Here is a 24700-nt window from a genome sequence, read left to right as displayed (position 1 = left end):
CTAGGTCTACAAAAGTCCTCTAAAATAAAGTTCTGAAATCTTTTAAAAGTATGTTCATCCTAAGGAAAATAAAGCAAGGCAAAATGATCAGATCTTGCACATTTGAGGTGAACCGCCTCATTCGGATTGTTGAGAAAAACTAAAATAAAATGAGGGAGAAAAGATCCCCCGACAACTGACCCTTTTGGCTCTCGTCTGTTAATTCGTATCACACATGATACAAGATTTACGTGCAGTAAGCTCGCCATGTTTTTTTAAGCGGTGCCGCTTCCTCAGTGTGGGACCTCAAGGAGCACATGTCGGCCTCAGCTGCTTCACTGCCTGTGGCCAGGGAACGCGTCCAGGAGGCGGAATCCAAGTAATACCTGCCAGATGTAGCGAACCCACCGGCATTCCTTGTTTTCTTCTGACGCTCCATCCTTTCAGCATTTCCCTAACTGCCCCCATTCTAAAGTCTGGCCAGGTGTCTCAAACTTTCTCTGCACGTTTTTCACATTAACTTCGCAACCCATGGGACTGAGACAGGAATTAACAGAGCAGGGCTTGGAATGTTGAGGCCCATAAACCAAATGTTTAGATTTCTGGCCAGTAGAATTTAGTGTTTCTGTTAAATTTGATTTTATTGTTGTCTAAAAAATATGTCCACTGATAACTGTAAGAATTCCATGAGAGAAGGGACAATCTGCTCTTCCATATGAAAAAGTATTGCCCATCTTATATAGAATTTTCTGAATTACACTCATATGATAAATTATTATAAGTTATTATAGATTATTTTTAAAGTATAGTTCATTCAGGGTGGCACGGTGGCACAGTGGTAGCGCTGCTGCCTCGCAGTAAGGTGGGTTTGCTTCCCGGGTCCTCCCTGCATGGAGTTTGCATGTCGGAGGTGAGTAGAGGAGCTAAGAATTGTACTCAAGTAAGAGTAGCGTAACTTCAAAATAATACGACTCAAGTAGAAGTAAACAGTATTTGGTGAAAAGACTACTCAAGTACTGAGGAACTGTTTGAACATAATAAATGATTTATTTTTTAGAAATGTTGTAATAAGACAGACAAAAATATAAAATAATATGCAAGTTCTGCTCTTTCCAAATAATAAAATAAAAAATGAGTAAAAATAAATAACATCTTTACAAAATAAAGATGCAAAAATATCACAAAGGTCCAAATCTCAGTTTTTCACAACAAAGCTTTTGAAGCCGATACCTACAGTAGGTGACATGTATGTTTGAACAGTGCAAGCTACTTACAGTGACAAGATGTACAGACTGTACACTGACAGTAGAATACTCCATATTCACTTGCCCTCCAAATAGCACAGCTGATAGAAAATAAGATTAGAAAACAGCAGCTTGTGCACATACAACAAGTCTCACTTTACCTGGACTGGCCAGTCGCGGATAGTTGACACAGTTGACATAGTCACTGTATAATAGATGTAGGGTGCGCTTTTTAAAAAAAATAAAAATTGAGACTGCAATTAAAATGAACAACTGTCCTTATAATTGTTCTTATTTTTAAGTTCTGTAAGACATACACTGTCAGACAGATCACTGAATAATGCACAGACAGAGAAGTTACTAGATAGATAAACTAGGAAAGCACTGTATAATAGAAGATATAAAACTGTCAGGAGAAAAGATAGATAGATAGATAGATAGATAGATAGATAGATAGATAGATAGATAGATAGATAGATAGATAGATATGAAAGGCACTATATAACATAGATATGAAAGGCACTATATAACAGATAGATATGAAAGGCACTATATAACAGATAGATAGATAGATAGATAGATAGATAGATAGATAGATAGATAGATAGATAGATATGAAATGCACTATATAACATAGATATGAAAGGCACTATATAATAGATAGATAGATGGATGGGAAAGGCACTATATAACAGATAGATAGATAGATAGATAGATAGATAGATAGATAGATAGATAGATAGATAGATAGATAGATAGATAGATAGATAGATATGAAAGGCACTATATAACAGATAGATATGAAAGGCACTATATAATAGATAGATAGATAGATAGATAGATAGATAGATAGATAGATAGATAGATAGATAGATAGATATGAAAGGCACTATATAACAGATAGATATGAAAGGCACTATATAACAGATAGATATGAAAGGCACTATATAATAGATAGATAGATGGATGTGAAAGGCACTATATAACAGATAGATATGAAAGGCACTATATAACAGATAGATAGATAAATAGATATGAAAGGCACTATATAACAGATAGATAGATAGATAGATAGATATGAAAGGCACTATATAACATAGATAGATAAATAAAAGGCACAATCGATGAAAGGCACTAGATAGATATATAGATGAAAGGCACTAGATAGATAGATAGATAGATAGATAGATAGATAGATAGATAGATAGATAGATAGATAGATAGATAGATAGATAGGAAAGGCACTATATAACAGATAGATAGATATGAAAGGCACTATATAACAGATAGATATGAAAGGCACTATATGATAGATAGATAGATAGATAGATAGATAGATAGATAGATAGATAGATAGATATGAAATGCACTATATAACATAGATATGAAAGGCACTATATAATAGATAGATAGATGGATGGGAAAGGCACTATATAACAGATAGATAGATAGATAGATAGATAGATAGATAGATAGATAGATAGATAGATAGATAGATAGATAGATATGAAAGGCACTATATAACAGATAGATATGAAAGGCACTATATAACAGATAGATAGATAGATAGATAGATAGATAGATAGATAGATAGATAGATAGATAGATATGAAAGGCACTATATAACAGATAGATATGAAAGGCACTATATAATAGATAGATAGATAGATAGATAGATAGATAGATAGATAGATAGATAGATATGAAAGGCACTATATAACAGATAGATATGAAAGGCACTATATAACAGATAGATATGAAAGGCACTATATAATAGATAGATAGATGGATGTGAAAGGCACTATATAACAGATAGATATGAAAGGCACTATATAACAGATAGATAGATAAATAGATATGAAAGGCACTATATAACATAGATAGATAAATAAAAGGCACAATCGATGAAAGGCACTAGATAGATATATAGATGAAAGGCACTAGATAGATAGATAGATAGATAGATAGATAGATAGATAGATAGATAGATAGATAGGAAAGGCACTATATAACAGATAGATAGATATGAAAGGCACTATATGATAGATAGATAGATAGATAGATAGATAGATAGATAGATATGAAAGGCATTATATAACAAATAGATAGATATGAAAGGCACTATAAAACAGATAGATAGATAGATATGAAAGGCACTATAAAACATAGATAGATAAATAAAAGGCACAATAGATGAAAGGCACTAGATAGATATATAGATGAAAGGCACAATAGGTGAAAGGCACTAGATAGATAGATAGATAGATATGAAAGGCACTATATAACAGATAGATAGATAGATAGATAGATAGATAGATAGATAGATAGATAGATAGATAGATAGATAGATAGATATGAAAGGCACTATATAACATAGATAAATAAAAGGCATGATAGATGAAAGGCACTAGATAGATATATACATGAAAGGCACAATAGGTGAAAGGCACTAGATAGATAGATAGATAGATAGATAGATAGATAGATAGATAGATAGATAGATAGATAGATAGATAGATAGATAGATAGATAGATATGAAAGGCACTATATAACATAGATAGATAGATAGAAGGCACGATAGATGAAAGGCACTAGATAGATAGAGAGATAGATAGATGTGAAAGGCACTATATGACAGGTGCTGCAAAATGGCAAGCAGGCAATGAGAGTACATTCACATGTGAAAGGCACTAGATAAACGGATAGATAGGGAAGGCACTTATATAAGAGGCAGACAGAGAAGGCACTAGACAGATACGTAACAGTGTTAGCTATATAATAGTTTCGTTTTATATATAATGTATATGTATTTTACAACTCAGAGAATTATGTCAAAAAGAAATACATTAAATCATATATCAATCGACACACGCTGCACGCAGGCAAGCGGGCAGTGAGAGTGGAGATAGATGTGAAAGACGCTAGATAGATTGTATACAACAGGTAAAAATAGCAACCACTTGATAACAGTATTAGCTATAATCAATGAAAGCATTAATTAATCAACAGAAATAACCACATCGACATTTTAAACTTAACGATTTACTTAAGAAAGAAAAGAAAAACGCCCCTGTACATCTATGAAGGCAGACGCTGCAGGCAGGCAGGCAGAGCGGCAAAAAGCGCAGAACAGCGCCCCCCGAAACGGAAGTGGTAGAAAATAGATTGCATCGGTAGTGGTTTTCTACTACCATAGAGAATGAAAGGGAAACGGTTTAGGGAGTTTTAGCTAAAGAATACGCGGCGGCCGTCTTCTGCTGTGCATGTTTGGAATACAGCGTATATAATGGAAAAAAAGTAACGATTCGAGTGTTGCCCGATGTAGTGGAGTAAAAGTAGCGTTTCTTCTTCACAGATGTACTCAAGTAAAAGTAAAAAAGTATGGTGTAGTAAAACTACTCTTAGAAGTACAATTTTTTTTAAAAAGTTACTCAAGTAAATGTAACGGAGTAAATGTAACTCGTCATTACCCACCTTTGCATATTAATAATATTTATATTTATATAGCGCCTTTCCCATGCTCCCATGTTCTCCCCGTGTCTGCATGGGTTTGCTCCGGTTTCCTCCCACAGTCCAGAGACATGCAGGTTAGATGCGTTAGTGGTCCTAAATTGTCCCTAGTGTGTGCTTGGTGTGTGTGCCCTGCAGTGGACTGGTGTGCCCTTCTTCCTTTGCCACCTGTGTTGGCTGGGATTGGCTCCAGCAGACTGCCCGTGACCCTGTGTTAGGATATAGTGGGTTGGATAATGACTGACTGACTAGTTTATTCATTATTTTAGGCATTAAAAACCCAGTGTGTGTTAACTTTTTGACCTAATTTAAAATAAAAATAATATGACATGACAATTGTGACCACTAGAGGGCACACAGTCAATAAATAAGCCCACACTGCCACAGCCTGCCATTTACTGAACTTGTAGATATCAGTTTTATGGTTACCTTGAACTGGCAACATCAGGTGCCAGCTGTGGGTCCATCACAGGGCCATATACGTCCAAGACTTGTTTAGAGTTGCCAGTCAGCCTTACATGCATCCTTACTAAGTCAAAAACTCCTATGACGTCAGCTGGAATTGCCATCTGTGACCATCAGTTCAGGCTGTCCTTAACTGAAGACCGAGTAAGGAGACAACTGAAGAAGCTACAAACAGGAAATGCCGCAAGGACCAGATGGAGCCAGTGTGTCCCCGAGTTCAGCAACTTTGTGGTGTCCCCTGTCAGCTGTTCAGTCTGTCCCTAAGGCTCCAGAAAGTGCCACTGCTGAGGAAAACATCCTGCATTGTTCCTGTTCCAAAGATTGCAGGCACCTTTTCACATAACAGCTACAGGCCAGTGGCACTTAGGTCTCACATCATGATGATCTTTGAGAGGCTCATCCTGGAATATGTGAGCCCTCTTGTGGTAGACCACCTGGGCACTCTCCAATTTACCTATAGGTCAAAGATTGCAGTGGAGGATGTCAAGATTCAAGAGTATTTATTGTCATTTCATCCATATACTGTAGTTCAGCATACAGTGAAATGAAACAACGTTCCTCCAGGACCATGGTGCTACATAACACACAGGACAATGAAGAATCCACAACACATAGTATATAACAAGGTGCATGTGAGTCAAATGTGCAAACATGTGCAGCACTGCAGAACAGGACACATATGTCAGATATCAGACCGGTCCATGAGTGTTCAGGGGTCTGACTGCGTGGGGGAACAAACTGTTACACATTCTGGTGTTTCGGTACCCTTTTTCCCAATGGCAGGAGTGTAAACAGTGAATGTGAAGGGTGTGTTGGGTCATTCACAATGCTGGTGGCTTTGCGGATGCAGCATGTGGTGTAAATGTCCATGATGGAAGGAAGAGAGACACTGATGATCTTCTCAGCTGTCTACACTATCTGTTGTAGGGCTTTGCCATCACCTGACCGTGCAATTTCCAAACCAGTTGCTCAGGATGCTCTCTATGGTTCCTCTGGTAATCATGAAGTGCTTCGAGAGAATAGTTCTCCAGCACATCAAGGACTATCTCCCCCAAGACTCTGATCCCTACAAAGTTGCATGTCGCGCAAACAGATGTACAGAAGACGCCATCGCCGTAGCTCTCCACTCTGTGCTGAGCCGTCTGGAGCAGCAGCAGAGCTACATTCGGATGCTGTTTGTGGATTACAGCTCAGCTTTTAATACAATCATTCCTGACATTCTCATCACCAAACTGGTCACTCTTGGCCTCCCCCCTCTCACATGTGTCTTACCAACCGGCTCCAGACTGTGAGACTCTGTCCCCACCATTCCTCCATTCGCACACTGAACACCGGTACCCCACAAGGCTGTGTGCTGAGCCCCCTCCTGTACTGTCTCTACACCCACGACTGCAGTCCAGCCCACAACAACAACCTCATCATCAAGTTTGCGGACGACACCACTGTGGTCGGACTCATCTCAAAGGGAGACGAGGCAGCTTACAGAGAAAAGGTCCTGAAGTTGGCAGCCTGGTGTTCAAAGAACAGTTTGGCTCTGAACACCAGGAAAACCAAGGAGATCAGGAAAACCAAGGAGATCATTGTCATCTTCAGGAGGCACAGCACTGACTTAGTCCCCCTTTACATCAACGGCGAGTGTGTGGAGAGGGTCCATACCTTCTGATTTCTCTGCGTCCTTATCTCCGCTGACATCTTCTGGACAGACAACATCACAGCAGTCAACAAGAAGGCTCAGCAGCGGTTACACTTCCTGAGGGTCCTCAGAAAGCACAACCTGGACTCCAACCTGCTACTGACCTTCTACCTTCTTGGACCCTCTCGTCCATCGAGAGCCTGGACAGACAACATCACAGCAGTCATCAAGAATGCTCAGCAGCGGTTACACTTCCTGAGGGTTCTCAGAAAGCACAACCTGGACTCCAACCTGCTACTGACCTTCTACCTTCTTGGACCTTCTCATCCATTGAGAGCCTGGACAGACAACATCACAGCAGTCATCAAGAATGCTCAGCAGCGGTTACACTTCCTGAGGGTCCTCAGAAAGCACAACCTGGACTCCAACCTACTACTGACCACCTACCTTCTTGGACCTTCTCGTCCATTGAGAGCCTGGACAGACAACATCACAGCAGTCATCAAGAATGCTCAGCAGCGGTTACACTTCCTGAGGGTCCTCAGAAAGCACAACCTGGACTCCAACCTGCTACTGACCTTCTACCTTCTTGGTCCTTCTCGTCCATCGAGAGCCTGCTGACGTACTGTATCACAGTATGGTACGGCAGACAGGGAGAGGCTTCAGAGAATAGTAAAGAAGATCATCGGCTGCCCTCTTCCCTCCCTGATGGACATTTACATCTCCTGCTGCCTAAGCAGAGCAAAAAACATCATTAAGGACAGCTGCCACCCTGGCTCTGATCTGTTTGACCTGTTGGCCTAAGGGAGGCGCTACAGGGGCATCACAACAAGGACAAACAGACTCAAGAACAGTTTTTTCCCAAAACCCATAACCATTCTAAACTCACACGGGCACTGACTACACAGTCTAACCCCCCCGACCCCTGGACTTCCTTCTATCCATCAACTGTGCAATATCCAATATCTAAATGGTACTGATAATAACTGTGTAAGATCTGTATACTGTACAATATCATTACTCTCAGGTCCAACATCCACTACTCACTGCACATGATCATCATTATTGTGCAATATTTACATTATGTGCACTAACCCAATAGTGCAATAGTTATTATTCTTTCCATATGTATATAGCGTCGCGGAACTTCTTTGCAACTTTTTGCACCATTTGTTTATTTGTTTATATCGGAAGGTTGCCGGTTCGAATCCCGTAAATGCCAATAGGGACTCTGCTCTGTTGGGCCCTTGAGCGAGGAAGGCCCTTAACCTGCAATTGCTGAGCGCTTTGAGTAATGAGAAAAGCGCTATATAAATGCAAAGAATTATTATTATTATTATTATTCTAACCCTTTTTTTTTAATGAGTGCCCTGCTTGTACTGCTAATTAACGTCTTGTAAATTCATTTTAATTGAATTGCTTTTTTAAGATTTGTTCTCCTGAATTTCCTCATCGTTCCTCTGAGTTGCTTCATTTCTTTCCTTAAATGGCACCCAAAACGTGAAGTGAGTGAGCCAGCAAGAAGACCAACTGAGTCAGGGCCTCAAACTCCAAGCAATTTCATTCCAACCAGTTGCTTAATCAGGCGCTCTAATTCAACTCATTCTTTAATTCCATGGCTTGTTGCTGCTCTCGTGGTGCATTACCAGACATGTCCGAAATTGAGGATTTTCTCTTTTCTAAGAGCACACTGTTAAAATGTTTTGCGGACCTGAGCAGATAGACGTTCCTTAGACCCTCATCTTTCTTTATTTTCAGATATTGTATGAGGGACACCACTTGTTTTGGCTCATTTTGTATCTCATTATTGTTTGGCTGCTAATTAACTCTTTCAGGGCGGATGTCAACTTTTGTCGAAATTCAGAGGTAGTGGATGGTATTCAGCCATAAACGCTGACAAAACTCACCGTTATGTTTTAGTACGACTCTCTTTGCTAGAAGGAAAGTGAGCTTTGTTGATTTGACCTCAATTACCTGCGCATGCATGAGTAGCGAAGAGCAAACAACCTCTAAAACGGCATCGACATCTGGCAAGAGACCAAAGCGAATGTACAAGTGGAAAACATTTTGCGTGTTATCACCGAATCGGACTCTGACTTGTCAGACTCCGATTTTGAGGCAAGTGATCTGAAGATAAAGATTGAAAACGAAAGTGAAGTACCGGCTTCAGCTGATTGTGGTGCTGAATATGCCTGTGTAGCTGATTCGCCCACGGCAATGTTCGCCTGGGAGGACCGCCGCTTACGATGACAAGAGGTACAAACCAGATTGTGTTGCGCTGCCACGTCAAGACAGGTCAGGCAGCCAGCCCTCCACGCATTCCTACCAGCTATCGAGCTGCTGCTACAAAGCCACCAGAGACGCTGAACAGGCATCGACCTCCGCCACAGCAGCAGACGTTTTACATTAATTTACATGGGAAACCTTTGGTTTGTGTGCATTTTAAAAAGCAGAGTTGCCTGCAAAAAATATTCAGCCCTCAAAGAGTTAAGGAGAAAGAAATAATTAAGGGGTCTGAGTCTTCAAGAGCAGGTCAATTAAAATGAGTTCAGAAGAAGTTAATTAGCAGCAAAAACAGGTCACTTATTAAGAAAAGGGTGAGAATGAAAACCTGCAGCCACGGTGGTCCTCCAGGACCGGACTTGTTGACCCTTGATTTAGACCATAGTGTGTTTCTTTATATTTAATATTATATGTATATCTCACGTATATGTAGTAGTGATCGAAAGAACTACATCGTGAATACAAGCGGCTGAAATGAGTTTCCTCCCCTGGGTGTCTGGGCTTTCCCTTAATGACAGGGTGAGAAGCTCAGTCATCCGGGAGGAGCTCAGAGTAGAGCCGCTGCTCCTCCGCATCGAGAGCAGTCAGATGAGGTGGCTCGGGCATCTGATCAGGATGCCTCCTGGACAGGACGCCTCCCTGGTGAGGTGTTCTGGGCACGTCCAACTGGGAGGAGGCCCCGAGGAAGACCCAGGACACGCTGGAGGGACTATGTCTCTCGGCTGGCCTGGGAAGAGCTAGAAGAAGTGGCCGGGGAGAGGGAAGTCTGGGCATCTCTGCTCAAGCTGCTGCCCCCGTCACCTGATCTCAGATAAGCGGAAGAGGATGGATGGATAGATGGATATACTCACATTTAAATCGGGTATTGAAAGCTGAAAAATCGATCATAAAATCAGACACCGACTTATACGACACTTAATTTTCTTACTTCCTCCAATCTCGCACCAGTTTCTCAGACACATCGAATTTTGCTGCAGCAGCACCAATTTCTTTCGCCACTTCAACGACTTTTAATTTAAAACCAGTGTGATAAGAAGTCACAAAAACCAGTATAAAGAGTTGGGGATTGGCCCCGTATATTGCTAGGGTTAGTATAGCAAATTGGTCAAAACTGTTGTAAATTCGGATATTCGACAAAGTACAGAGGATTGAGGGTGCTTTTATGCCAAAATGGCTGCTGAATGATTAAGGAGGAAGTGACGTCATCACTGGAGGACCGGAAGTGGTGTCATCATCGGAAGCCGGAAGTGACGTCATCAAGGGAGGACTGGAAGTGATGTCATCAATGGAAGCTGGAAGTGACGGGGAAGATGAAATAGTGGATGGACAGCCATTTTCTGGAATGTGAAGTGGTAAATGCTTATTTGTCTTCTTTGGTTCTGGAAGGTTAGAGAAAGAGATATCAATACCATCAAACAACCCTTCATCCTTTATACCTTCACTCACCTCTAGACTTGTTGACAGTCTCCTAAGCGCTCGTGTGTGACACCAGCTTCATATTTTCTTCTGATTGAACGCTCCGTCGTAGATAAGGGATGCTCTTACGATAAAGGTGTATGAGATACAAAAAACACAAAACAGTGCAAACATCTCTTTGCACATCTCCATCCATCCATCCATCCATTTTCCAACCCGCTGAATCCGAACACAGGGTCACAGGGGTCTGCTGGAGCCAATCTCAGTCAACACAGGGCACAAGGCAGGAACCAATCCCGGGCAGGGTGCCAACCCACCGCAGTCGCTTCGGAATAGTTCGGGTCTTACCGTGTGGTCACATAGGCACAAAAGGCCGTGTGCTCCATGGTTGTTCTCTCAGATGGGCATTAGCATATCGTAATCTCTTGGACCAATAGCATGAGTTTTCCGCATTCGACATTATAAAATGCCGGAAATTAAACGGTAAAATCAAGCCCCGACTTATCCGCGGGAGAACTTATCAACGAGTATACACGGTATATATTTGTGTATTTAATTATCTGTATTTTATATATTTAATTATCTATTTACTAGCGACTTGGCGCACGCTACGCTACGCGTTGGATGACCACAGTTGAAGGACTCCCTGTTTAAACGCGGCTGCCAGTCGTGAACTGGGTCCTTCATCGCACCGCATTTGATTTTTGCCTGGGAAACAAAATTTCAAAACAAAACCCATGATTCACGAAGTGTGGGACGCAGACTAATCAAAATCGTATACGTTGTGTAAATGGTGGTAAGGAAGAGGAGGATCATACCGTTGAGGACGTCCTGTGCTTGTCGAGGGGGCATGTAGTGGTACTTCATTCTGAAGAGCAAAGCGATGTAGGTCATTTGAGTGGTCTTCATTAACTTCGTCAGTGACGTGCAGCACTGTGTCATCGCGTCCGTCACCTTCATTGCACATAGTAATGTCTGTGGAGTCACACAATCCCGTGGCATTCGAGTGGACAGAGTCGAGTACTTCTTGGTAAACAACGTTCTGTGTGAAGTATTTATTAGTATCTTGTAGTAATTTCCCTTGACTTTTGCAAGGCAATATTTTGACTTTCACTTTTGGAAAATGTTTTCCTCTGGAGAAGGCGACATAGAGCTGGCCATGTGTGAAGACAGGCTCAGGTAGGAATATACCTACAAGATCTAGTGTTTGACGCCTTATTTATTGTAATAGCGTATGCTAGTCGGAGTGGGAATTGCCTTCTGTGCATGTCAAAAGGCAGGTCAGAGTCATCCATAGTATCGAGACCTATCCTGGGGATGAAGACTTGTTGACCACAGAGTTTACCAGTGATTATGTTTGCTTCAAGTAAGTGGTCATGCGTAACGTGTCCTCTCTCTCTGTAGGAGTTTGTCTATTACGGTTGTTTTGCAATCGTAAGGACCTGTCGTCGGGTGTCTCATTGGCACGCTTTTGCCTCTTTCTTTCACGATCACGGCGTAATCTGCCTTCTCTCTCTCTGTATGGGTTTCAGTTGCCTTTCGTTGTGAGGCAGAGACGCGTCGTTGAGCTAATCTGTGTGAATGCTGAGTGTCCGTTTCTTGCGAGCGACTGGCACGCCTTTGCTTCGTGATCACGCTGTAATGTGTCCTCTCTCGCAGCAGCAGGTTCAGTTGCCTTTCGTTTCGGCATTGTTCCGTAAGGTCTCCTCCGTACAAGTGCACATGGGTATCTGAAGACGGAAAGGCATAGTGGGCCGGAAGGGAGAAAACAGAAAATCGCGGCTTGAAACACGCGAATTGGTGAGCAGGGGAACCATCCGACTCAGACACGGGGCTCGAAATACTCACCTGAACGGAGGGGGGTAAGCAGGAATTCTGAGAGGGGAAGGACTGGGGCTTTTCTACGGGGGCGGCTATACAGCCAAAAGGAACCTGGACCCGGACACGGACGCCGTGCTGGGCTTTTATTATATAGATGTAAACCAAATTTCCCATGGGGACAAATACATTTCTATCTATATATGCATCCATCCATCCTCTTCCGCTTATCCGAGGTCGGGTCGCGGGGGCAGCAGCTTGAGCAGAGATACCCAGACTTCCCTCTCCCCGGCCACTTCTTCTAGCTCATCCGGGGGAATCCCAAGGCATTCCCAGGCCAGCCGGGAGACATAGTCCCTCCAGCGTGTCCTGGGTCTTCCCCGGGGCCTCCTCCCGGTTAGACGTGCCCGGAACACCACACCAGGGAGGCGTCCAGGAGGCATCCTGATCAGATGCCCGAGCCACCTCATCTGACTCCTCTCGATGCGGAGGAGCAGCGGCTCTACTCTGAGCTTCTCACCCTATCTTTAAGGGAGAGCCCAGACACCCTGCGGAGGAAACTCATTTCAGCCGCTTGTATTCGCGATCTCGTTCTTTCGGTCACTACCCACAGCTCATGACCATAGGTGAGGGTAGGAACAAAGATCGACTGGTAAATTGAGAGCTTTGCCTTATGGCTCAGCTCCTTTTTCGCCACGACAGACCGATGCAGATCTATATATGCATGTTTTACAATTAGGGACAAATACAGTGCATGTGAAGCAGGACCACTGGAAGTGAGTGGTGGTGATGGTGGGCAGTAAATTCTGTTATGAAATGACTGGTGTAGTCATGGATGTGTGTGACCTAAGGTACATCATAATGCAGTCGTTCAAATAAATCAGAATGGCTTGCTATCTGGATAAGCTCCTTCACGATTCTGAAATAGAGAAGGAGAAGTAACAATGAACGATTGAAGCTGATATTTAAACAAGCAGACGTGAAAGATTTACATCTTTGTTTCTTCTGATTTTCTTTTCTACTTAATGACTCACAGATGTAGTTAGCTGGTGAGTTTACATTGGCTGCATTGTGGGTCAGTTTCGGAGTTCCAGTTGTGGTTCCTGCTTTGACCCAATGTCACTGGAATAGGCCACAGACCCTATTGAAAATGTAATGATATGTTTTATATGGGATGTGTGTGTATAACTTAACATGATATTCTTAAACTCACCTGAAATCCAGTTTTGGGTCATGGAGGTTGGAGTCTATCTGGGCAACATCAGGCACCAGACAGAAATCCATTTGCAACCTAGAAACGGTGACATAATCCAAAAATCTGCAAAAGATCGCTAACCCATAAATTAACGGTGCTTTCATCAAAACCAAAAATCCTAGTCACAGAAAATCCAAAGTGTCACAAAACGTTTAAGTTTTTTTTGGGGGGGACAATTGAAAGTTAGGAACTTTTAGTTCCTTAAAGGTTTGGCAACACCGTTACACCTCTTTTGGACCCCATGGATTTCTCAGAAAAGGGTTTGAAAATCAATGGCTATAAAAATAAAAGTCTAAAACAGGACCCACGATGAAGCAAAATGACGTACTGACGTAGATAAAGGCTGTGATCCATCAAGGCAACAAAATTGTTCCTAAAGTTAGTTGAGAAGAAAACATTGTGGTCTCAGATGAGATCCCACTCTGACCTGCGCATGCTGATAACAGGGGTCCTCCCATCCTCCCCAGCATTCTTGTGATGCTTCATTGGGATTGTAGTCCCCGTGTCAGTGTTTACGCTACTGCCACCCATTACAACTCCCCAGGGGTCTCCAGCTCTGGTCCTGGAGGACCACCGTGGCTGCAGGTTTTCATTCTAACCCTTTTCTTAATGAGTGACCTGTTTTTGCTGCTCATGAACTTCTTCTGAATTCATTTGAATTGACCTGCTCTTGAAGATGCAGACCCCTTAATTGTTTCTTTTTCCTTAATTAGCAGCCAAACAATCAGTCAGTCAGTCATTGTCCAACCTGCTGTATCCTAACACAGGGTCACGGGGATCTGCTGGAGCCAATCCCAGCTAACACAGGGCACAATGCAGGAACAAACCCCGGACAGGGCGCCAGCCCACCACAGGGCACACACACTAGGGACAATTTAGGACCGCCAATGCACCTAACCTGCATGTCTTTGGACCGTGGGAGGAAACCCACGCAGACACGGGGAGAACATGCAAACTCCACGCAGGGAAGCAAACCCAGGTCTCCTTACTGCGAGGCAGCAGCGCTACCCACCGTGCCACCCTGCCAAACAATAATGAGATATAAAATGAGCCTAAACAACTGGTGTCCATCATACAATATCTGAAAATAAAAAAAAGGTGAAGGTCTCAGGAATGTTGATCTGCTCAGGACCTCAAAACATTTTCACAGAAATGAGAAAATCCACAATTTCGGACATGTCTGGTATTGCACAATAAAAACAACAACAAGCCACCGGATTAAAGAACGAGTTGAATTAACGACAAGACTCTGCGCCTCATTAAGCAGCTGGTTGGAATGAAATTGGTTGGAGTTTGAGGCCCTGACGTAGTTGGTCTTCTGCTGGCTCCCTCACTTCACATTTCATTTCTGTTTGGGTGCCATTTAAGGAAAGAAATGAAGCAACTCAGAGGAACGATGAAGAAATTTAGGAGAACAAATCTTTAAAAAGTAATTCAATTAAAATGAATTCACAAGACGTTAATTAGCAGCACAAGCAGGACACTCATTAAAAAAAAGGGTTCGAATGAAAACCTGCAGCCACGGTGGTCCTCCAGGACCAGACTTGGTGACCCCTGTGCTATAGCTCTCAGGTTCACAGGGGAACACATACATCTCCACCACAATAAGGTGGAACGGTGAAGGTGGATGAGTTTAAATACTTGGGAATAACAGTACAGAGTAACATGGAGTGTGGAAGAGAAGTGAAGAAGAGAGTGCCGGCAGGGTGGAGAAGAGTGTCAGGAGTGATTTGTGACAGATGGGTATCAGCAAGAGTGAAAGGGAAGGTCTACAGGACGGTAGTGAGACCAGCTATGTTATATGGGCTGGAGACGGTGGCACAGGAGACAGAACTGGAGGTGACAGAGTTAAAGATGTTAAGATGTGCATTGGATGTGACAAGGATGGACAGGATTAGAAATGAGGACATTAGAGGGTCAAATCAGGTTGGATGGTTGGGAGATCAAAGTCAGAGAGGCGAGATTGTGTTGGTTTGGACATTTGCAGAGGAGACATGCTGGATATATTGGGAGAAGGGTGCTAAGGATCAAGCTGACAGGGAAGAGGAGAAGAGGAAGGCCTAAGAGAAGATTTATGGATATAATGAGAGAGGACATGCAGGTGATGGGTGTGACAGAGGAAGATGATGAGGACAGGAAGATATGGAAGAAGATGATCCGCTGTGGCAACCCCTAATGGGAGCATTTGAAAGAAGAAGATGAAGAAATTCAGGGGAACAATTCAATTAAAATGAATTCACAAGAAGTTAATTAGCAGCACAAACAGGGCACTCACTGCAATGAAAACCTGCAGCCACGGTGGTCCTCCAGGACTGGACTTGGTGACCCCTGCTATAGACAGCATTTTAATTTGGACCAACATCCACATGCGTGTAAAATTTTGTGAAAATCATTTCATCCGTTTTTGTGTGGTTTATTGAACAAATTGGCAGATTTCTGTTTTATTTATATAGAAAGGGGCAGCTTAGATATTCGCTAAACAAACTGGCTTGATGGTCTCCTTCCGTTTGTCACATTTCTTATGTTCTTATTGGCAGCTGGTTATGAAAACAACAAGCAGTTAACCAGAGGGAATGCAGCTGTTTAGGACTTAAGAAAGCCATTAAGGGGAATCTTAAAAGGCACGTTATGTAAAACGAAGCCCACAAATGTTGTGTGAGTGACCATCGGCATCAGCAGTAAGACGTGGCTTTGAACAAAAAAACCTGCAGGCACTGCGGCCCTCCGGGACCAAACCTGAGGACCTCTGCCGTACGGTGTACAGTATTCCAAATGAAAAACTTGGCACAAAAAAAAGCAGGAATTCATTTGTGTGCTTCAGGGGTGAAGTGAAGTAGTAATGGTGGCAGTGGAAAAATCAAGTCATGTATTTGATCATCAGCATGGGGCCCTGGGAATGCAGCCCTGCTCTGTGTGGAAACATCTGCTTCACTGGGAGACGTTTAGCCTCGCCTTGTGTCATTTTATTTCCCTTTAATGAAATACGTTAGATCGCAGATTTCTGAACAAAAAAAAAAAAGGTACTATGACAAGCTGTGACAAGTAACTTGCTGCACGGCCCATGCTGTTAATTGTTTGAATACACCCAAGAGAGGCCGTCAGTCATAAAAGTCTGATGGAGGCTCAAGGATGGTGGATTAGAGGAAGTGAAGGAGCGGCAACTGAAGGCGTTTGTACTAAAAATGAACAAAGGGTACAGATACAGTCATATGAAAAAGTTTGTGACCCCCTCTGAGCCTGCATAATAATTGACTCTCCTTTCAACAGTAAAGATATCAGTGGTACGTCTTTCATTTCCTAGGAACATCTGAGTACTACGATGTTTTCCGAACACAAATTTTTAGTGACGCAGTATTTAGTTGTATGAAATTAAATCAAATGTGAAAAACTGGCTGTGCACAAATGTGTGTCCCCTTGTCATTGTGCTGATTTGAATGCCTGTCACTGCTCAATGCTGATTGGTTGATGAGCTTGTTACGCCTTGAACTTCATAGACAGGTGTGTCCAATCAGGAGATATAAAGGGATTTAAGGTGGCCAATTCCAAGTTGTGCTTCCTTCCCTTTGACTCTCCTCTGAAGAGTGACAGCATGGGATCCTCAAAGCAACTCTCCAAAGATCTGAAAACAAAGATTGTTGAGTCTCCTGGTTTAGGAGAAGGCTACAAAAAGCCATCTCAGAGGTTTAAACTGTCAGTTTCTGTAACTGTAAGGAATGGAATCAGGAAATGGAAGGCCACAGGCACAGTTGCTGTTAAACCCAGCAGGTCTGGCAGGCCAAGAAAAATACAGGAGCGGCATATGGGCAGGATTGTGAGAATGGTGACAGACAACCCACAGATCATCTCCAAAGACCTGCAAGAACATCTTGCTGCAGATGGTGTATCTGTACATCGTTCTACAATTCAGCGCAATTTGCACAAAGAACATCTGTATGGCAGGGTGATGAGAAAGAAGCCCTTTCTGCACTCACACCACAGAGTTGCTTGTTGTATGCCAATGCTCATTTAGACAAGACAGATTCATTTTGGAACAAAGTGCTTTGGCCTGATGAGACAAAAATGGAGTTATTTGGTCAGAACAAAAAGTGCTTTGCATGGCGGAAGAAGAACACCACATTCCATGAAAAACACCTGCTACCTACTGTCACATTTAGTGGAGGTTCCATCATGCTGTGGGGCTGTGTGGCTAGTTCAGGGACTGGGGCCCTTGTTAAAGTCGAGGGTCCAGTGAATTCAACCCAATATCAACAAATTCTTCAGGATAATGTTCAAGCATCAGTCACAAAGTTGAAGTTACGCAGGGGTTGGATATTCCAACAAGACAATGACCCAAAACACAGTTGGAAATCTACAAAGGCATTCATGCAGAGGGAGAAGTACAATGTTCTGGAATGGCCGTCACAGTCCCCTGACTTGAATATCATCGAAAATCTATGGGATGATTTGAAGCAGGCTGTCCATCAAATTGAACTGAACTGGAGAGATTTGGTATGAAGAATGGTCAGCAATACCTCCATCCAGAATCAGACACTCATCAGAGGCTATAGGAGGACAGCGTCTAGAGGCTGTTAGATTTGAACTAAGTATTGATGTTATATCTCTGTTGGGGTGCCCACATTTATACACCTGTCTACTTTTGTTATGATGCATATTGCATATTTTCTGTTAATCCGATAAACTTAACGTCACTGCTGAAATCCTACTGTGTCCATAAGACATGTCAGATATTAAAAGGAAGTTGCTACTTTGAAAGCTCAGCCAATAAGAAACAAAAATCCAAAGAATTAAGAGGGGCACCCATACTTTTTCATACGACTGTATGTTATGGTTGAGTGGTTGGACTAAATGAAGAATAATTCCCGCAAGATATTAGTCCTCGCAGTAGGAATTAAAATATTCCTTTATTGGTATAGCAACTTGGCTACAAAAATCAGAGAGCTGCAAAGTCGTATCATTAAGTCAGTGTGTCAGATTTGTTTATAAACCTTCAGGTACATTTTGGGGGTTTTGAATCATAAGAATTCTAAAGTATCTATCTATCTATCTATCTATCTATCTATCTATCTATCTATCTATCTATCTATCTATCTATCTATCTATCTATCTATCTATCTATCTATCTATCTATCTATCTATCTATCTATCTATCTATCTATCTATCTATCTATCTATCTCGATCGGGCAAACAGGTGAAAAGGAGGACTGAGAACTTTAGGAGCCGGTGAGAAGTCAGCGTTACTCAAATTCCTTTTTGCCCCCAGTAAATAAACTTGTCAGTACATGCAATCAAAAAGAATGAATAAAAGTTGCTTGAAGCACCAAAAGACAAGGGCCTGGCGAGTTCTGCAGATTGAGATGTTCTTTTCCAAACGTGTGCTTACTACATGGTGTAGTAAATGTCTGAATTGAAATGTGAATGAAATGCAGCTCCTCTCTTCTTGATGTTTTACATCAGTTACACTGAGGACACTTTACTGATTTACTGATTTGTTCATTTCAGGGTGATATTCAACAGTTATTGATCGTCCCCGACCACCGAGCAGCCAGTGATTACTGCGAGCACTACAGCCCAGACTGTGAAACTCCTGCCCCAGACTCGGTGCAGTCTCAAGACCCAAACGCTGATGAATATGTAAGTACAAATCTAAAAATGTTTATGTGTAGCCTTATGCACTTGTGTTATGCCATGTTTGACCTCTAGAGGGTGTTCTCCAAACCAAGACAAAGAATCATGCGGGAGACGGGTTTTTGATTTTAGTCAATTAATCAGTTTGTCGGGTACTGAATCCACTAACTAGTTGGTTGGTCAGTCAGTAAATATGCCAGTCAGTCAGTCAGTCATCTTCCAACCCGCTATATCCTAACACAGGGTCACGAGGGTCTTCTGGAGCCAATCCCAGCCAGCGCAAGGCAGGAACAAATCCCTGGGCAGGGCGCCAGCCCACCGCAAGGCACACACAAACCCACACACACAAGGGAGAATTTATGATCACCAATACACCTAACCTGCTTGTCTTTGGACTTTGGGAGGAAACCCACGCAGACACGGGGAGAACATGCAAACTCCACACATGGAGGACCTGGGCAGCGAAGCCAGGCCTCCTTACTGCAAGGCAGCAGTGCCACCACTGTGCCACCCTGTAAATATGTCATTGATTAATTCATTACTCACTCTTTTAATCAATTCATTAATCTTTCAGTCATTTAGTCAGGTGGTGATACTATTTGTCATCCAGTCAATCCGTTTTTTAGTTGATCAGCTTGTAAAATTCTGAATCTGCTGATCATGCTCTTAATCAATATTTAGTATTAAATTGATTTATTCATTAATCACTCTTATAATCAAACAGTCAGGTAATCCAACAATGTGCCAGTCAGTCATCTGATCAGCTTATCAAATTTATTCAGTCACCCAGTCAGTCGGGTATTTAAGCAGGTCAGCCGCCCCTCCATTTCCTAACCTCCTTTTTCATGTCCCTATTCACTCCAGTCTACTGCAGCTCATACTTGTGTGCGCATTCATAGTCCAGGGGGCTAACTGACCAAGCAGCTTATCAATCCGCTACTCTAGTGAGTTAAGCAGCAGTTCAAGCACTCAGTAAGTAATTCAGCCAACTTCATATTCTGCTATATAGGGAAAAGTTGGCTTTAGAAATGAGATCAATGTTTTTTTTCTGTCCATGTCTGCTGTTTTACCCATCAGGCCTTTGTAGTGACCGTCTTTACTAATAGAGTCCTCTTGGGTTGAATTCTTATGGAAGCCAAGAGAGGATGTGCAATATCGTTATTTCTTAAAATTGTTTTTTCGAGATAAGGGAATCATTTTGTCGAGATGTCGAGAAAACGAAAATTTGTTTTCTTGAGATGATGGAATAATTTTATCGAGATCTAGATTAAACAAAAGATCTTGTTTTCTCGAAATTATGAAAATAATTGTATCTAATGTTTAATGTTTTACGGAAGCCGAGAGAGGACGTGCAATATCATTATTTTTTTTAAATTGTCTCCTCGAGATAATAGACTAATTTTATTGAGATTTCAAGAAAACAAACTTTTTTTTCTCGAGATAATGGAATAATTTTATCAAGACATCGAGAAAATGAAAATTTGTCTCCTCGAGATAACAGAATAATTTTATCGAGATCTTGATAAATCAAAATATCTTGTTTTCTCAAAATTATGAAATAATTGTATCTAACGTTTAATGTTTTACGGAAGCCGAGAAAGGACGTGCAATATCATTATTTTTTTTAAATTGTCTCCTCGAGATAACAGACTAATTTTATTGAGATTTCAAGAAAACGAACTTTTTTTTCTCGAGATAATGGAATAATTTTATCAAGACATCGAGAAAATGAAAATTTGTCTCCTCGAGATAACAGAATAATTTTATCGAGATCTTGATAAATCAAAATATCTTGTTTTCTCAAAATTATGAAATAATTGTATCTAACGATTAATGTTTAGTTAGAGTCCTCTTGGGTTGAATTCTTATGGAAGCCAAGAGAGGATGTGCAATATCGTTATTTCTTAAAATTGTTTTTTCGAGATAAGGGAATCATTTTGTCGAGATGTCGAGAAAATGAAAATTTGTTTTCTTCAGATGATGGAATAATTTTATCGAGATCTAGATTAAACAAAAGATCTTGTTTTCTCGAAATTATGAAAATAATTGTATCTAATGTTTAATGTTTTACGGAAGCCGAGAGAGGACGTGCAATATCATTATTTTTTTTTAATTGTCTCCTCGAGATAACAGAATAATTTTATCGAGATCTTGATAAATCAAAATATCTTGTTTTCTCAAAATTATGAAATAATTGTATCTAACGTTTAATGTTTTACGGAAGCCGAGAAAGGACGTGCAATATCATTAGTTTTTTTAAATTGTCTCCTCGAGATAATAGACTAATTTTATTGAGATTTCAAGAAAACAAACTTTGTTTTCTCGAGATAATGGAATAATTTTATCACGATGTCAAGAAAATGAAAATTTGTTTTCTTGAGATGATGGAATAATTTTATCGAGATCTCAATTAAACAAAAGATCTTGTTTTCTCGAAACTATGAAATAATTGTATCTAACGTTTAATGTTTTACGGAAGCTGAGAGAGGATGTGCAATATCATTATTTTTTATAAATTGTCTTCTCAAGATAACAGACTAATTTTATTGAGATTTCAAGAAAACGAATTTTGTTTTCTAGAGATAACGGAATAATTTTATCGAGATGTCGAGAAAATGAAAATTTGTTTTCTTGAGATGATGGAATAATTTTATCGAGATCTCGATTAAACAAAAGATCTTGTTTTCTCAAAACTATGAAATAATTGTATCTAACGTTTAATGTTTTACTGAAGTCAAGAGAGGACGTGCAATATCATTATTTTTTTAAATTGTTTCCTCGAGATAACAAACTAATTTTATTGAGATCTCAAGAAAACGAACTTTGTTTTCTCGAGATAACGGAATAATTTTATCGCAATCTCGAGAAAAAGAAACTTAACCTTTGCTTCTGGCATCAGGCTGTGTTGATTGCGACTCCCATACAGCTGAAGCCTTGCTAACCGTCTTCTTAAATGACGGACACTAATGTTATTATTTTCTAAAGTAAGGCATAAACATTTCAGCCAGCGTCAGCCCTTGATTGAACAAAAATGTAACACGCTGAACAATACAGTTCTGCCATTTCAAATGGGAACGTGGCTTCAATAAGCTAAACAATAAATGTTAGATACAACTATTTCATAATTTTGAGAAAACAAGATCTTTTGTTTTATCAAGATCTCGATTATTCTGTTATCTTGAGGACACAATTTAAATAAGTCACAAACTAAGTGAGCTTGATGCCAGGAGCAAAGTTTAAGTTTCGTTTTCTCGAGTTCGCGATAAAATTATTCCGTTATCTCAAGAAAACAAATTTTCGTATTCGACATCTCAATAAAATGAGTCCATTATCTCGAGGAAACAATTTAAAAAAATAACGATATTGCACGTCCTCTGTCGGCTTCCGTAAATTCTTGGTTTTTTGTATCTGCAGTAATTTTAACCTGAACACCTTGATTGTAGGTTTAATAGACTCCTTCATATAATAACACAAAGCGCCCAACCTTCAGCAGCAATAGTTTTCAATGTAAAGGTTTAGACCTAAAAGAGTTAAGTCTCCACCACTAACCCTGTGTAGTGAACTGTTTGAAGAATAACAAAAATCTGCTGACAGTAAATTAAACATACAGAACTTCAAGGAAATTTTAACAGAAGAGATAAGCATTGCTGGAATGATGGCAGCGCCTGTGTGAACTTGCACCTCTATGCTGTGCCAATAGCGACTTTAAAACTGGAAAAATCTCAAATCAGCCCCGTTGGCCTTGAGACACAGCATTGTGGCGTGAGTCATGACCGACTGGAACTAGGGTCTCGTGTTTTCCATTCAGATTGGAATTTGTCTGTGGGCTCTACAAAAATAAATTGTATTGTATTGTATGTACACAGGCAGACAGCAGACAATCCAGACCCCAACCACGAAACAATCCAAGACCAAACGATTAAATTAAGTACAGGTAACCCAACAGAAGGCAGACATGACAGGTACTTGGAACACAGATTACAATAAAACACTTTTGGTCACCGGCCCCCTTTTTAAAAGCCGCGCTGAACTCCTTTGACCCCTGCACCCTCGACAGAAGACCAATCAGAGCCATTGCAGGGACTGCTGGGAGATGCAATTTTAACTTCTAGCAGCACCGCTACAACTTTGATTAAAAATTTGAAATATGCAATTTGTTGTGATTAAATATTGGAATCAATCAACAGCCCTAGTTAAATGCATTTCAATTCAGCACTCTGCACGATTGAAAGCTCCCAAATAGACAGAGAAATTCCAGAACAAAATGTGTATTACAGTTAAAGAAACATTAGCAGTAAAAACAATGGCACTCTAACATGTTTTTGTATTTGAGTGGCATGTAAATCCGCACCATTGAACCCGTCACATTCCTACAAGGGAAGCACCATGGGCAACGCTTCATTCCAGAATCTGACCGCACCTGTGCTTAATTAGGGCTGCGCCCCTAGGACTTGGCACAGCTCTCCATGGTGGGCTTAGTCAGTGAAATGTTAGTTTGGGGCCAACATTTTTCCACAGGGGAAATTTATTTAGTAACTACACTTGTACTTTATTCCACCCTGCGCAGTGCCAGGTAAGCCAACCGGCATACTTTAATATTGCTTGTCATATGTGCTTTATGGCAATCTAATGTTTTTGACCCCCAAGCATTTCACTTTAGTAAATGGAGCAGCAAATCTGTTAAAGAAGAAAAGAATACGCCTTTCAGGGGCTCCCACTGCCTTACGCGTCACACATCTAACAAGACTTTAAATTGATGTGTTAGTTTGTAGTTCTGTAAATCAACCCTCTAATTACACAAATGGGACACCTGAAGAGGGGAGAGTCTTTAGTCGGCCGTTCACACACACACACACACACACACAGGGCCTGTCTACACACAGATGTCGTTAGACTTGCACTCCTCCTTCTTCTCTACTCTGCTGTTTTAATGCATCCTCTAACTCAGGGGGTCCTCAGTCCCAGTCCTGGAGGGCTGCAGTGGCTGCTGCAGGTTTTTTTGTTCCAACCCAGTTGCTTAATTAGAAAGCAGTTCTTGCCAATAATTTAATTTTATGGCTTGCTACTGCTTTAACTCTGCTATGTGAGCTCATTCTCGTTTCCTAGATTTTCTTCCCCTTTCTCAGGATATCATCCAAATGATTTGAAGGCTAAAACGGAGGAGTACTTCTCAGTCCTTCACTTTTTTTCTCTTCACTTTCCTTCCAAGTATTTAATGAAACCCAATAGTGCGTAATAAATACACACAGAGGTGTAAATGGAAACAAGCTAAATGGAGAAATGCTGGTCTCTTTTGTCATTTACAATACAATACAATACAATTTATTTTTTGTATAGCCTAAAATCACACAAGAAATTCTGCAATGGGCTTTAACAGGCCCTGCCTCTTAAGAGCCCCCCAGCCCTGACTCTCTAAGAAGACAAAGACAAAATACAATGCATCCGGAAAGTATTCCCAGCGCATCACTTA

General features: G+C 41.1%; 1 protein-coding gene across 3 annotated transcripts in view; it reads left to right on the top strand.

The window, feature by feature from the left end:
• Positions 1 to 24700, top strand: part of LOC114643693 (collagen alpha-1(V) chain-like) — a 519467-nt gene that overhangs the window by 205545 nt on the left and 289222 nt on the right. For all 3 annotated transcript variants that reach the window (XM_051931584.1, XM_051931585.1, XM_051931583.1), the window contains exon 5: positions 19105 to 19236. In XM_051931584.1, the coding sequence (XP_051787544.1) occupies positions 19105 to 19236 (132 nt within the window). The remainder of the gene's footprint in view (positions 1 to 19104; positions 19237 to 24700) is intronic.

Source organism: Erpetoichthys calabaricus, chromosome 9 (genome assembly GCF_900747795.2).
Source record: "Erpetoichthys calabaricus chromosome 9, fErpCal1.3, whole genome shotgun sequence".
NCBI lineage: Eukaryota > Metazoa > Chordata > Cladistia > Polypteriformes > Polypteridae > Erpetoichthys > Erpetoichthys calabaricus.
The sequence above is the reverse complement of the archived record's forward strand: the minus strand, read 5'-3'. Positions and strand labels throughout refer to the sequence as shown.